The 13,092-nt window shown below is 36.8% G+C and overlaps 1 protein-coding gene across 1 annotated transcript in view; it reads left to right on the top strand.

Annotated features, from left to right (window-relative positions):
• The window catches only part of PIK3C2G (phosphatidylinositol-4-phosphate 3-kinase catalytic subunit type 2 gamma), a gene marked incomplete at both ends in the record, with an annotated part of 207,905 nt that overhangs the window by 126,333 nt on the left and 68,480 nt on the right, over window positions 1–13,092 (top strand). Inside the window, 2 exons of the mRNA XM_084261632.1 lie at window positions 1,563–1,699; window positions 4,332–4,501. Of these exons, the coding sequence (XP_084117758.1) occupies window positions 1,563–1,699; window positions 4,332–4,501 (307 nt within the window). The remainder of the gene's footprint in view (window positions 1–1,562; window positions 1,700–4,331; window positions 4,502–13,092) is intronic.

Here is a 13,092-nt window from a genome sequence, read left to right as displayed (position 1 = left end):
CAAATCAATTACTGAAAATAATCCTTGCACAAATAGAAGACTGATATATCCAGATTACCTGCTGTACAAAAACTGCCAAAAAATCACCCAAAGAAACCCAAAAAAATTCATTGCTTTCTGAGCCACAAAGAGAAAATGAGAGAGGATGAATGATCTGAAGGAGCTAGGAGAAAGTATAGATGAGTTCACACACATGTAGAGGAGTTAAGGTGACCTGAAAATGGCTCATTCCTTCTTCTCTTCCTGTCTTTGTGAAGATGCGAGTCAAAGCTTGAAGGCTTCTGCTTTAAAACCAAATAAAATAATAATATTATTTCTGAACTTAATATCAAAAAACTTTACTAACACTTTAGTCTCTCGTATATACTAACACTTAATAAGATTTTTACCAAGAAAGATACAGGGATATTCTGCAAATAATATTCTCTGTCTGACAGTTTCTTCCTTTCAGCACTGTAGCAGCAGAAAACCTCTTGGTGTCTGACAGATTCTCCACACAATGTCTTTCCTTATGAGCTACAGAAACGTTAATATAATTGATTTACAGTTAATCATTGAGGATAAAAGGATCAAGTGATGTGCCTGTGGCCATGCTGGACTTGTGCTGGCCTGTAGCCAGGTCTCCCAAGTCCTAGGTTAACAACTTGCTCCGTGGGCTCTTTTCTACACAAGGGTGACAGGAGAGAATCATTTCCTAGTCATGGGAACATGGAAATCACTTTTCACAGGAATGTGAAAAGCAGATAAAACACTGGTAGGATGCCACTTTCCAGGCATGATATAGTAGAGGAGCCTGTAACCAACTGAAATCCTTAAAGGAAACCCTTCTTGTAATGCAGAATTGTGGGACAATGTGCTACGGAACCACATACAAGGAGAGAAAGCTGGCAAGCCAGGTCTTGGTTCCAAAAATGGGATTACGTGCATGCAGTAGAGGCAGAGGATTCAAGTGAAGCATTGCAAAATACTTGGCTTCTCTCTGCACTTTGAAGTCCCAGTTTATGTCATCTTGGATCAGACTAATTTCTGTGCTATCTAGTACCCTTTCTCCCAGCTGTGATCAGCATCACACACTGCAGAAAAATTTGTGTACCATCCTTGGCAATAAACACATATGAAATAACTTTATATATCATCATATATAATATAATCATAGTAGCTGATTATATATCTGATTATATTAAGACAATCATAATAGCTGATCCTATTTTTATAGATTCCTGTTCTTTGTATACATGTTCTACCTGCTTTGAGTCTTGTCAAGCGGTTGGGCCTTGTTTGTACCATAAGGAGGTTGTCTCCACAATATTGTTATTGGTGTTTTTATTTCTCATTTGCAGAGCTGCCACTTTTCACAGAGCACACTTAGTTTTTTGTATCCAAGGAGAAAAAAGTAAATAAAATCTTGATCACTGTTTTCTGTTGCATTCATTATTTTATGAGCTTTTGAGCATGTATATTCTTTGCATGGAATGATCCAACAATAGGCAATATGCATTAATAGTCTTCATATCTTTTTAAACTTTAAAGTTTTTCATGTGAACTCTTTTCTGTCTGATTAGGATTAGTACAGATGGTGCCAGATGCTACCACACTAGCGAAGATCCACAGGGAGTCTGGTCTGATAGGACCACTGAAAGAAAACACAATTAAAAAGTGGTTCCATCATCACCATCCTCGGGAATCAAGTTACCAAGAGGTAACATCATAATGAAGCTTATTACACATTTCATGTTTTACCATGGGGAAAAAAGAAACCAAATGGCAGTAAGCAGCAAAAACAAACAACTCAGACACAAGGCAGACATGCACAGTAGCCAGGGAATTGACTTAAATGCCACTCTCTTTCTAAGGAGATAATGCTCTGGATCAGGTGCATTGTAATACATTTTCTATAAAAATGTGTAAGATAGGTATTTTGAAATTTTGTAGTAAAATGAAGCTGAAGTAGAAATGAAGTATTGAACTCAAAAACTTTTATTATTTAAGTCAGCTCTATAAATGTTTTCTTTTGTATAAACCATGCACCGTCTCAGTGGATTTCCTGTATTTGAAAATGACCATGTCAATAAGTACAGTTTTATAAAGCTGTTTCATCAAAACTTTTTATCAAAGTGGTATGATACATAAGATCATGCTTGTCATATTATTCTGTGCCCCTGATTTTATGAAACTAGGCATGAGCTAAAAAATTGAAAATGTTATTTATAGAAGCAAAGGTTTTCCAAGGAATTCTTTCTGTTTATTCTTTGTTGTCTGAACATGTTCTGAGTGCTATGAAAAAACTTTTAATATTTGTGCTGAGACAATTTCTGGAACTCTACTCCATGCCCATGGTAGATTAGTAGCCAAAATTTTAAATTTTAAGGGAAGCTTTGAGTGTTTACCATTCTGAAAATGAAGTGCTCTGTAACAGTTTGTCAGTAGGTGTGTAGCATAAATATATTTGATAAACTTTAGTAATTTTGTAATTATTTCATAGATGTTTGTTCATCCACATTTTCAGTAAGAGCACTTGAATTCCCAGTATATCATCTCAACTCAATTAAACAGGGACAATCCATATAGGGTTGGTTGTTTTTTTTTACAAGTTTGTATGATTACAGAGTTATGGTAGAGTGCAGCCAACATTTCAGCTAAGAGTGACATACTATTAGTTATTGATTCAAAACCTGATTTCTCGCTGCTGCTGTTTGTAAAAAATGCCATTAATGTGGAATATTCTAAAACCAATTTCAACCAATTTTCTTTGAATTTTTTAAGTGTATAAAATACAGCAAGATCTGATTGCAAAGGACGTGCTTCAAATTACTTTTCTACATTCACCTTGCACTCACTGGTGAATGAACCTTTCTCTTTTACTCCTATTAATAATGTTTTACTCACACAGTGCTGTTTCTAAGGTCCTCGGAATACTCATGCAGAATAAGCTTTAATATCCTCATTTTACAGTTGGGTGAACAAAATCACAGAAACCTTAGGTATTTTATCCAAGGTCATCGAAGTGGGTAAGTAGTACAGTTAGACATAAAATTGAGGCAACTGCGGTGCTGTGGCCTAAGTCTTCCATCGTGCTGTCATTCGTATCAGCCATTGCTGGTGGCACTCTGCACCTGCGTGGGAATCCTCAATGCCTAAATAATGATTTACCTTGGTAATGTAGGTTTTGTCCAAAAACATGAAGATTACCGGTTAGGTTTCTGAATAAATGAATCACATTGTGATTTAGATTCATGGGAGATTAAGACTTCTGACTCAGAACTGTGTTTTCAGTTCTTAAACTGTAGTAGGTAAGATTTAAAAAAAAATGAAAAAATAAAATCAGAAGCTATTTCTTATGCTTTGGGGTAGAAGAGTGATCATGATTTGAATCAGTGATAACTGTCCTCTGAGAGAGGACACTGAATATGTGCATTGTGAAAGAAATTGGATGGATCCTTCTACTTGGAGAAGACGCAGTTGTTAAACACTTTCCACTGAAGTTAGCTGAAAACTGAGAATACACCTAAGAGTGTCGGGTGAGCAGGCTGTTAGCATGTATGTTTTCCTACATCTGTCATGAGTATGTTTTAGGCAAAGAGCAGTGCCACAGGATAATATTGTAAAGAAATTAATGAGATAGATCTAAATGAGCCTGTCTACTTACGCAAAGCAGACTAACCATGAAAGTACCCATCTTCACTATATAAAAGGGCATCAGAGGAGTGGTTTATATTAAACATAATTGCCCCCTCTCTTGGGTCTCTCTGCACAACACTAGGTTTGATCCCACAGTCTACTCAGATTTGCAAATGTTGTGAGCCGAAAATGACTTAGTTTTATTTTGTTTCCATTCATTTCTATAAAATAGGGTTGAGTTCTTTGGCCTGGAATATTGTGAGACTTGATTATTTTGGATTTGAGAATAAAGAGCCATGGACTTAACAAAACAGCGTGTATAAAATAACCTGGGTTTTTTACAAAGCAGATGGTTAAATTTGTTTATTTCCAAACATTTTTCTTACAATATAAAGGCAGAGTATGAACGGAAAATGTCAGTTTCCTGCCAAGAAACTTGTTCTTCTTAGGTATGTTTCACTTTTGAAATGTTCCACAGAACTGTGAGTACCTGTAAAACACAAGGTGAAAAGCTCACGCATAGGAGTGTCCTTGCATTGTAACTTTGAAATTTGTGACTTACTGGTATGAGTACCACTCCTACAAATATCTGTTTCTTGACATTTTAGCAACATGCATATCATTTGTGGAATTATAATTTTGGGTTTTCTTGTCAGTGTCACAAGTACATCCCTGTGCGTTTCCAGTAAGTGCTTTTCTTTTACTATAACTAGGCAATAAGGAATTTCTTCTATTCCTGCGCTGGCTGGTGTGTTGTTACCTTCATTCTGGGAGTCTGTGATCGACACAGTGACAACATAATGCTGACAAATGCTGGACACATGTTCCACATAGATTTTGGAAGATTTTTAGGTCACGCGCAGATGTTTGGAAGCATAAGAAGGTTAGTATCTATAGTAACGCACACAGGGAACATTTAAGTAATGTTCTGAAATTTCATAGCCTTATCAATAACCAGTGGGGGGAAAAAAATACAAATGAGATCCTGCTTTTTTTCTCTTTCAAAACCAGCATCTTTTCATTGTTCACAGCCTCAAAAAATATAGGAATGATGGAGAAGGGAATTAAAATGAGATGTTGGAGATGCCTTTTTCAGTCTTTTTAAAAAAAAAAAAAGAAATTGCAATCCTTGTTTGGCTCAAGATTTGAATGATGCAGTTCAGTAGTGACCAGAATAGTAAATTCTGATGTCCCATTGGGGTTTTTTTCTAACAGAGGAGTGTTCCTATAATTGATCCAAAACCATAAATGTTTTTAATTGACCACTTTCTTCCTATATTCAGAGAAGAAAACGACTTTTCCAAATAGACATGGAGAATAATTACCTTATGCCTCTGTGGGAAAATGTACATACATTTTCATTATCTTTAGAAGCTTTACATCTAACCACAATGAGCTAAGGGCTGTTTTACCTAAACAAGACTGTGATTTTTCTGTGTTTATACCTGCCTGTGATGTAACTATCCTATGATAAAGGTAAAACAAATAGTGGGATTGTGTATTCAAGTTCTTAACATGAGGAATGAAAATAGGTAAGGTAAGGCCAGTATGGGCAAAACCGAAAGAAGCTGTTATAGTAGACTAGAGAATGGATAAATGATCACTAATACTGAAAAGTTGGGGAGTGGGGGTGCCTTCCTCCATGTTTCCTAATAATTTCCAGAGCTAGTCACAGAACTAAGTTTGAGCTAATTGTTCCTTTCTTTTCTTTTTTTATTATTTTTAAGCTGGCCTTTGAGTATTCTACACTATCTCAGTGTGTTAGATAGAAATAAGTGTAGGAGTATTGACACGAGGGAAGCTGATCGGTCTAATAAGTACTTCTAAACCAGGCAGTCAAAAGATTTAGTTGCAGTGCTCAGAATTATCGTCAATCATTCAAGATATCCTCCCTTAATCCTACTTATTTGGTATGGAAAGGATAAAGCAGAACAGAGTAATAAATAAGATACTCGTGCACATTTTGAGCCAAGTGCTGCATCCCACACTCCCATTTTTTTAGGACTTTCATGAAGTTCTCTCATGGTTTCTTCCTAAAACTGGACTCACATTAAACAGTGAGTTGTGAACAACATGGGACAATCTATGGTTGTCTTCCTCATACCTGCAGGCAACTAAGCAGATAGAATTTTCATGACTGTCTCCTGAGGTGTATCCACCATCATGAAATGTTACATATTATTTGTAACACAGGGATATCACATTTCAATATCCCATAAATTTCAGGGCCTCAAAATTTGAAACCCTCAGTGCTATTTGCATCTACTTATTCCCACAAGGCAAGACCTGAAATAGGTTTAGGCTCTGGCTTCTTTAACAGCTCTTTATATGAGAACTTTATTTGAGTACTTATTAGATTTTTGAGTTCTTTGCACCCCCAAAAATATCATACACCTAAAATAATTTTGATAAAACAGCAGCACATTGCTTTAAGATCTTTAGAATTATTAGTGCTGACCCTCGGGGTTTTGCACTGTGGCTACTATACACATACTTGTGAAGTTCTGTAATGGCTTTAAAGACTAAGAAGTATCTGATACAAATCCCTGTACATGCAGCTGGTCTTTCCACAAAACACTTTTCTTTTTATTTTTGTAAAATTAAATCTATGCCAGTGAATGAAGGCTCTTAGAAAAGGAGTCCTTGTCTGAACTGTTTAAAATAGTCATTCCTTTCCAAATTTAGGAAGGTAACTTGCTTGCCACAGCCATCCATTCTCTGTTCCCAGGGAGTGCTTTTTTGTCATTAACGAACTCTTATTCCTCACAGAGATCCATGGGGATAGGTCCTCTCCCAGTGTTCTGCATATAGAGTGTTTCTTCTGATGTAAATAAAGGGAAGGGCATACATCGCAGTTTTAAGATTCATGTGCTGTCATGCATGGGCTGCAGTTCTTTCTGTGAAACCAAATATGAGGTGGCAGAGAACCCTTTGAAGCTGCTATGATTCATGCAGTCATGCTCACTTTTGCATTCATGATTGTATAACACCCCAACAAGGGATTAGTCAACTTTTCTAATTCCTGTCCTCATCTTTAAATGATACCCAATAAATCTGCTCAGTTTTGAGTCCAAGGCACAGATCAGAATGTCATCTATTAGTCATTTCAGAGGGAAGAGCAATCAGAAACATTCTGTCTTGTCCAGTTCCATGTACCTTCACAGTGCAGCAAATATGTTAAATAGTATTAATAACCTGTCTTGGACCTAGGAACTAATGTTTCAGAAGTGTTGGAGAGAGACATATGATGGATCTAACCCATAGTATAATAACAGAGCTTAGCAGAAGAATTATTCTCTGAGTCCCAGGGGAAACTTTTCTACTGAACCATGAGATTTAATTATCTTTTTTTTTTTCTAATCATACTAGATGACGCATTTTGATAGTGGTAATACAATACTCCTCCTTTCATTCTCAAATCCAGCCTACTACATATGACCCTACAGTTCCCTAAAGCAGTGACTTCTGCAGGTCCTGTTCTTTACCTACTTAGAGTTCTGTGGCAACCATCTCAGACCCACTGTGACTGAAACAGGTGTTATATTACCCAGGTAATCATATAGGACTAGGTCATCAAATGGTGTGGAAGAAGGTGTCTGGCTCATGGTTGTACCTGCCATGCTTTCTTTGGTTTTGATTTCTTTATTTCAGTTCTAACTAGCTCCTTTTGAACATTTCTTCTTTGGTGAATTAAGCAGTAAGAGATTTATTTAAATCCTGTGCTAACTGAACTAATCCTAACTTCAGCAGTCTCATCCTCTCCACCAGCAGTCATTTTCAGCACTGTCTGTATTTTTTCAGTTAGTGATGTGTAGTCTGAAATGTCATGGCAAGATATGGAGTGGTCCAGCTCATGGCACACTATCTATTCAACTTCTGAAAACCTTTTTAATACCCAGTCATGCTGATTATTTCTGATACTCATTGGCCTTACTTTTCCCTGATCTGAATCATGGAGACCATCTTGTCTCTTTGCCAAACTCATCCCGTGTTTTGGTGTGGTTTTCCCAGAAGTTAAATCTGCTAGGCTAGTTTTCTTCTACAAAGTTAATTATAAGAGGCCGCCTAGCTATTCCATTGGGAAATTCCAGTTTTTTTGAAGGAAGTTTAAAATATATGGGAAAATTATCTTTCCCACACTTTCTTCCTACGTCAGTGTTTACCTATTCTGAAAAGCACTTAAAGTCTGAGCATGTAGAAAAGTAGAAGTGTTTCTTTTTATTTTGAAAGTAACAAATTTCATTTTTAGTGTTAACCACCTAACATAAGTGTTACTGTCACACTGGAAGTGTTTACTTGGGAAAAATAACCCGAAAACCCCATGTTCTTTTCAGGTATTTGTTTCTGAAACAGTGAAGTTGGCCTACAGTCAAAGAAAAATAAGTTGTATCTACATTCTTTGACTACACTACATCTACACGTGTCCCATCTTTTTCCTAAAAATACAAAAAAGTAATAAAGAAGGAACATAAGAATTAGAGAATTTCATACTTTACTTTTTTCTTTATACCTATTTTAAATTTTATTTAGGGCATTCATTAAAAGAAGATTCTAAAACTTGAAATTAAAAACTTCAATTATAACTTTTCATTTCCCAAATTTGTGCACAAAAACTGTTGGACTAACCTGTAGTACCCACTCATAGGCTTCATTAGGAATTTTCAGTATTCTTATTTATTAATTAATTTTCTGCAGTTTAAATTTATTTTTCTAATATGATTGGTCTGGACTTATTAGTTTATATGAGCTGGTAACTCCTAATTCTTTGCTACCATCTGCTTTCAGTACTTCTGTATTCCACCCTCCAAAAATATCTGACCACAACTCTGGAAAGATTTAATTTCTTGACTTAAAGCACCTTGGTAGCCCCAGTGATCTTAAGATTCTACAGATATTTAAAAATAATCATGCACGTAAGTCTGTGCATAGAGACTGAAAGGTGAAATATGCATAAAGACCTAAAGGTGAAACAGTGTCACCTCCAAGGTGATAAGGCCTAAAAGGTCTTGAATTTATGAGTCAAGAAGCCCATCTCTTCTGAAAGTCAAGTGTCTCTAATTGCCCTGAATTAAATACCAAAAGCACAACTCAAGTCTGAGAACATATGAGCAGCACAAGTTGTAGTCATGAGTTTCAGATGCACTTCTGTTATCTTTGTCTGCCTTGAAGAGTAGGTGTTTATTGTTGGTGCTTTGATGCTTTCTCTAATAATCAAGCCAGGACAATAGTTTGCTCTTTACTGTTGGTTAATTATTTTCAGTAATAGCCTCTTGTGGAGGGCATTCAACTGACACTTTTTGACGTCTGAGTAAATTATGTTCACTGTCTGCTTTGTACCCTTTATTTTTTTTTGTGATCCTTTTCAAAGAACCTAGAGAGCTCAGGAAGGCACTGTTTCCCCCATACAGTCTGTATGGATTTGATCCTATCCAGTTTTGTTCATCCCATTGCATTGTTGTTCTGCTGGATTGAGTTCCCTGGAACTCAGTTATCATCTGCCCCAGTTCTCAGTATCCTTCTTGGCTTTTCATTCAATTCAAGGATGCCCTAAACGTCTTTCCTGTCTTCAGGAACAACTACTTACTGAAGGATTCACGATGTATTCTAGTTAACAATTATCAGTGGTAGAGAAATTTTTTGATGCTTTCAGAGCCACCAGTGGAATCCCCTCTGCTTTGGGAGATTTACTACACGGGAGTTCAAGTGATTCCCTATCAACTTCCTGCTTCACAGACTTCTTCCTGCCCTCTCCTCTTCCCTCCATCTCTTCCTATTAGTCACCTCATGCTTTTTTTGTAGAATGTGAAATGAAACACAAATGAAAGGGAAAAAAGACATCATCTTCACTGTCCACTTTGATTGTATGATTTTATTTGTTGTATTTTTCAAAGTATAACTCTTTACAGATATATATTTTCTCTTTCCTGGTCCCCGCAGAAACATTTTTTTGTATCATCTCTTTTTCCAAAATCTTTCTATACATCCCAGTTTATGTTCAGGGGGACCTGTTCTCACACACAGTCAGGTGTATTAGGGACAGCTGTTCTCACAGTCAAATACACATCAACCACTTTTTAAATTAATCTCTGTTATTTGGTCTTGGTACCTTGGTACCTTGGTACCTTTTTCTACTTGTTCTCCACACTACGCCTTTGTCCTTCATCCTTAACTGGACAGCATACTGATATATTTAATTCATGTAAGACTTCAGCCCCTGCCCTGAGAAATTTCTGTACAATTCGACAACTTTATCACTAGTTTATTTCTCTGTTTTGCCTGGTCATATACAAAACTCCTGCAACAATCTACTGCTGTGTTTCCCAAATAGCCATCTCATACTGAAAAGGCCTGTTAGTTGAATATTTGGTAGCTATGGGATATAAGCTCACTTATCTATTTATTTAAAGGCAAGTTTTAGGTCTGAGTTCTAAGATCGCTTTTGCAGGACCAAGAGTAAGTCAGAACACAAAACGCAGCTCCCCAGAAATCTCTATTAAACAAAGAGGAATTGCTCCAATCTATTTGTAAGTTAATTCAAGTGTTCTATCGATAAGGTTAGTAATAAACTCCTAAAAGTTTGATAGTCTTCAGAAATGGTATAAGGCTTCAGAAATGCTCTACTGAACAGTTTCAAACATAGATATTGAACATGAAGTATATAGGACATAAACCCACCATAAAACATTGTTATGAAATCTGTTTGCTGATGACTGTTTTATGCATGTGTCTCTGAATAGAGGATTCTAACTCAACTCAGAAGGTGCCTGAGCTGGACACAGTAGTGCTTTTTAAGCACTAAAAAGATGCACATAGTTGCAAAAGGAATAATGTGTGAAACTATTAAAGACATACGTTCTTAAAGCAGATTTCATCTTTCAGAAAGAATCTTTTTTGATTCTTCAAAATATACAATCGGTTGACTGTACAAAATGGTTCAAATTCTGTGACATAAGTGAATAAATTCTGTGGTCAGACTTCAAAATAACTGGTGATCACAGCAGAGATTGGGGAAATGCATCCAGAGTGAAAACCATCAAGAAATGCCTTGAACTAGTTTCTGCTTTCCCATCATGAGGCTACTGCCAATTTTCTTGTTACAAAGCTTCCAGATGACTCCCAGTGGCAATACACACCACAAATACTAGGTCTGTAACCATGTCTAACCTCAGCTGTCAGCATTTGTGTTAGCTACACTGTCACTTAGCATAATAATCCTGATGGACCAGGTGTAATCAAATCTCCATGATTTACAAACACTAACTTCTGTTGTCCCACCATGGAAGGGATTTTCACTACAAGAAAGGCATTGAGGTCCTGGCGCATGTCCAGAGAAGGACATTCCCTTGCACTTCGCACAAGCAAAAGAGCACAAATAAATATTTACTATGGCTCAGTTTACATGGGGAAGTTAACAGAATGATGAATCAGAGCCCTTTGCTTAAGCAAGGATTATTGCATGTTTTCTACCATACCCGTGAAGCATGATTAAATCTCGATGTAACCAATTCAATTACTGACAGAAACAGATAAATCTTTCAGCATAGGCCAGTCCAGGGTGTGAAATATTTCCTTTACTACTGATCAAAATCGCGTGTACGTCCAACATAGTGATTTTATTGGAAAGCTAAGGCTCTGATAGTGAAAAATAAGGATAACAGCCAAGTTAGTATACATTCAAGAAGAACTAACTTAATGAATAAATAAGACTACAATGATTTAAGAACTGTCCTCAGTTACCAAAGGAATTCAGGACATTCTTTCTAGTTTGATGTTTATGCCTCTAAGATAGATGTTAATATAAACATAATTTGGGTAAAACTGTAATCAGAAACGAGTAGTTACAAATCAGAAATTTGTAGTTAGAAAACTTTTTATGCAGTATATATCTCAAAAAGCAGTAGAAATGACAGAAAATAGAGCCAAAACCATGTTATATGCTATAGACTTGACTTCTGGTCATTTGATTGAAGATTATACGTCAAAAATATTAGATGGATGTCTAGTCCATTTACTTTGCCTGAGCAATGGATTGTCAGGGTATTCAGGAGTCATTCTGTGTAAGTATTAAGGGTGTAAGGTCAACACTAAATTTATTCCAGTTTATCCAGGGCTATGTCCAGTTGAATCTTGAAAACCTCCAAGGAAAACCTCTCCAGGCAAACTGTTTAAATATTTAATTATCCTCATAGTGAATGTTGCGTTTTTTTCTTATGGCCAGTCAGAACCTAACCTGTTTCAATTTTATCTCATTCTTGCCTGGATCCATCTGTTTTATAACAGCCAGTAGATACTGGATGACTACTGTTTGGTCTCCTGAAAACCTTCTTCAGCCTCTCCTCACAGGCAAGTGCTCCAGTCCCCAAGAATCTTGGTGGCTCTCTACTCAACTTACTCCAGTTTAGCAACATCGTTCTTGTTTTGGCAGGGCATGAACTACCAAGTGCTAAGTAAGGGGCATCTACTCTCTGCTCTCTCATGAATTCAGTTCAGGATGCTGTTGACCTTCTTTACTTCCAGGACTCATATCTGGCCCACCACTGCCTCATGCTGAGCTCGTTGCCCACCATCTGGAGGGCCTTGTCAGTAAAGACTGAGCGAAATGGGTATCTCAGCCTTGTCTGTGCTGCCATGTCACCAGCTGGCAGCAGGTCCACATTTTCTTTGTTCATCCTTTCACTAATGATGAATCAGTAGAACTTGTTCCACCACTTCATCTCCACCACCAGTTTTAACTCTAATTGGGTTTTGGCTTTCCTAACACCACTTCAGTCAGTTTGTATATCCCTCCTTTGTAGACAGTCCTTACTTGTACTTTTTGCCTTGAAGCTTAGTCATGAGTTCCCTGTTTGGGCAAGCGACTCTCCATCTGTCTGTTACTGGAAATAAAAGTTATTAAAAAATACAGTTGGGAGTAAATCCCTCAGGATAAATCTGGGGGTTTTTTTGAAAGCTGTTTCAAATTTTCTAATTCACTGCTCTCTTCTGTTCCTTTTCACAGCATTGTAATTACTATTTGGCAACTGAAATTTAGAATGTCATTTTATTTAGATGTGGGCAGGTCTGGGTGATTTGAGGAATAAAGTCAAGATTTTTACACTTTTCAGGAGCAGACATGCATATGTGGAACTGTTAGCAAGATTTGTTCGCTAAAAGAAATAGAAAGCAGAAAAGTTTTGTAAACAAATCTGAACATAGACTAGCAGTACAGACCAGTGAAAAGGCAAGTGGTAGCAACTGTCATTGAGGCCAGTAGGGAAGTCCAGCAAAAGAAGCATATATATATATTGTACAAAGCTCAGAACTACTGCTCTGTTATGAGGACACTTAAAATATATTTACATCTTTTAGATTCTATGTTTGCTGAAAAGATTGTCATCTCCTCTAGCAGTGATCAGAAGAAGAATAAGCACTGTTGAGTTGTCCTGGAGCATTCGCCTTTCTTGAGTGTTTATTTTTTTTCAGGAGAGGATCATT

Source organism: Gallinula chloropus, assembly GCF_964237585.1.
Source record: "Gallinula chloropus genome assembly, chromosome: 1".
Lineage (NCBI taxonomy): Eukaryota > Metazoa > Chordata > Aves > Gruiformes > Rallidae > Gallinula > Gallinula chloropus.
This window is presented reverse-complemented; position numbering and strand designations above follow the sequence as displayed.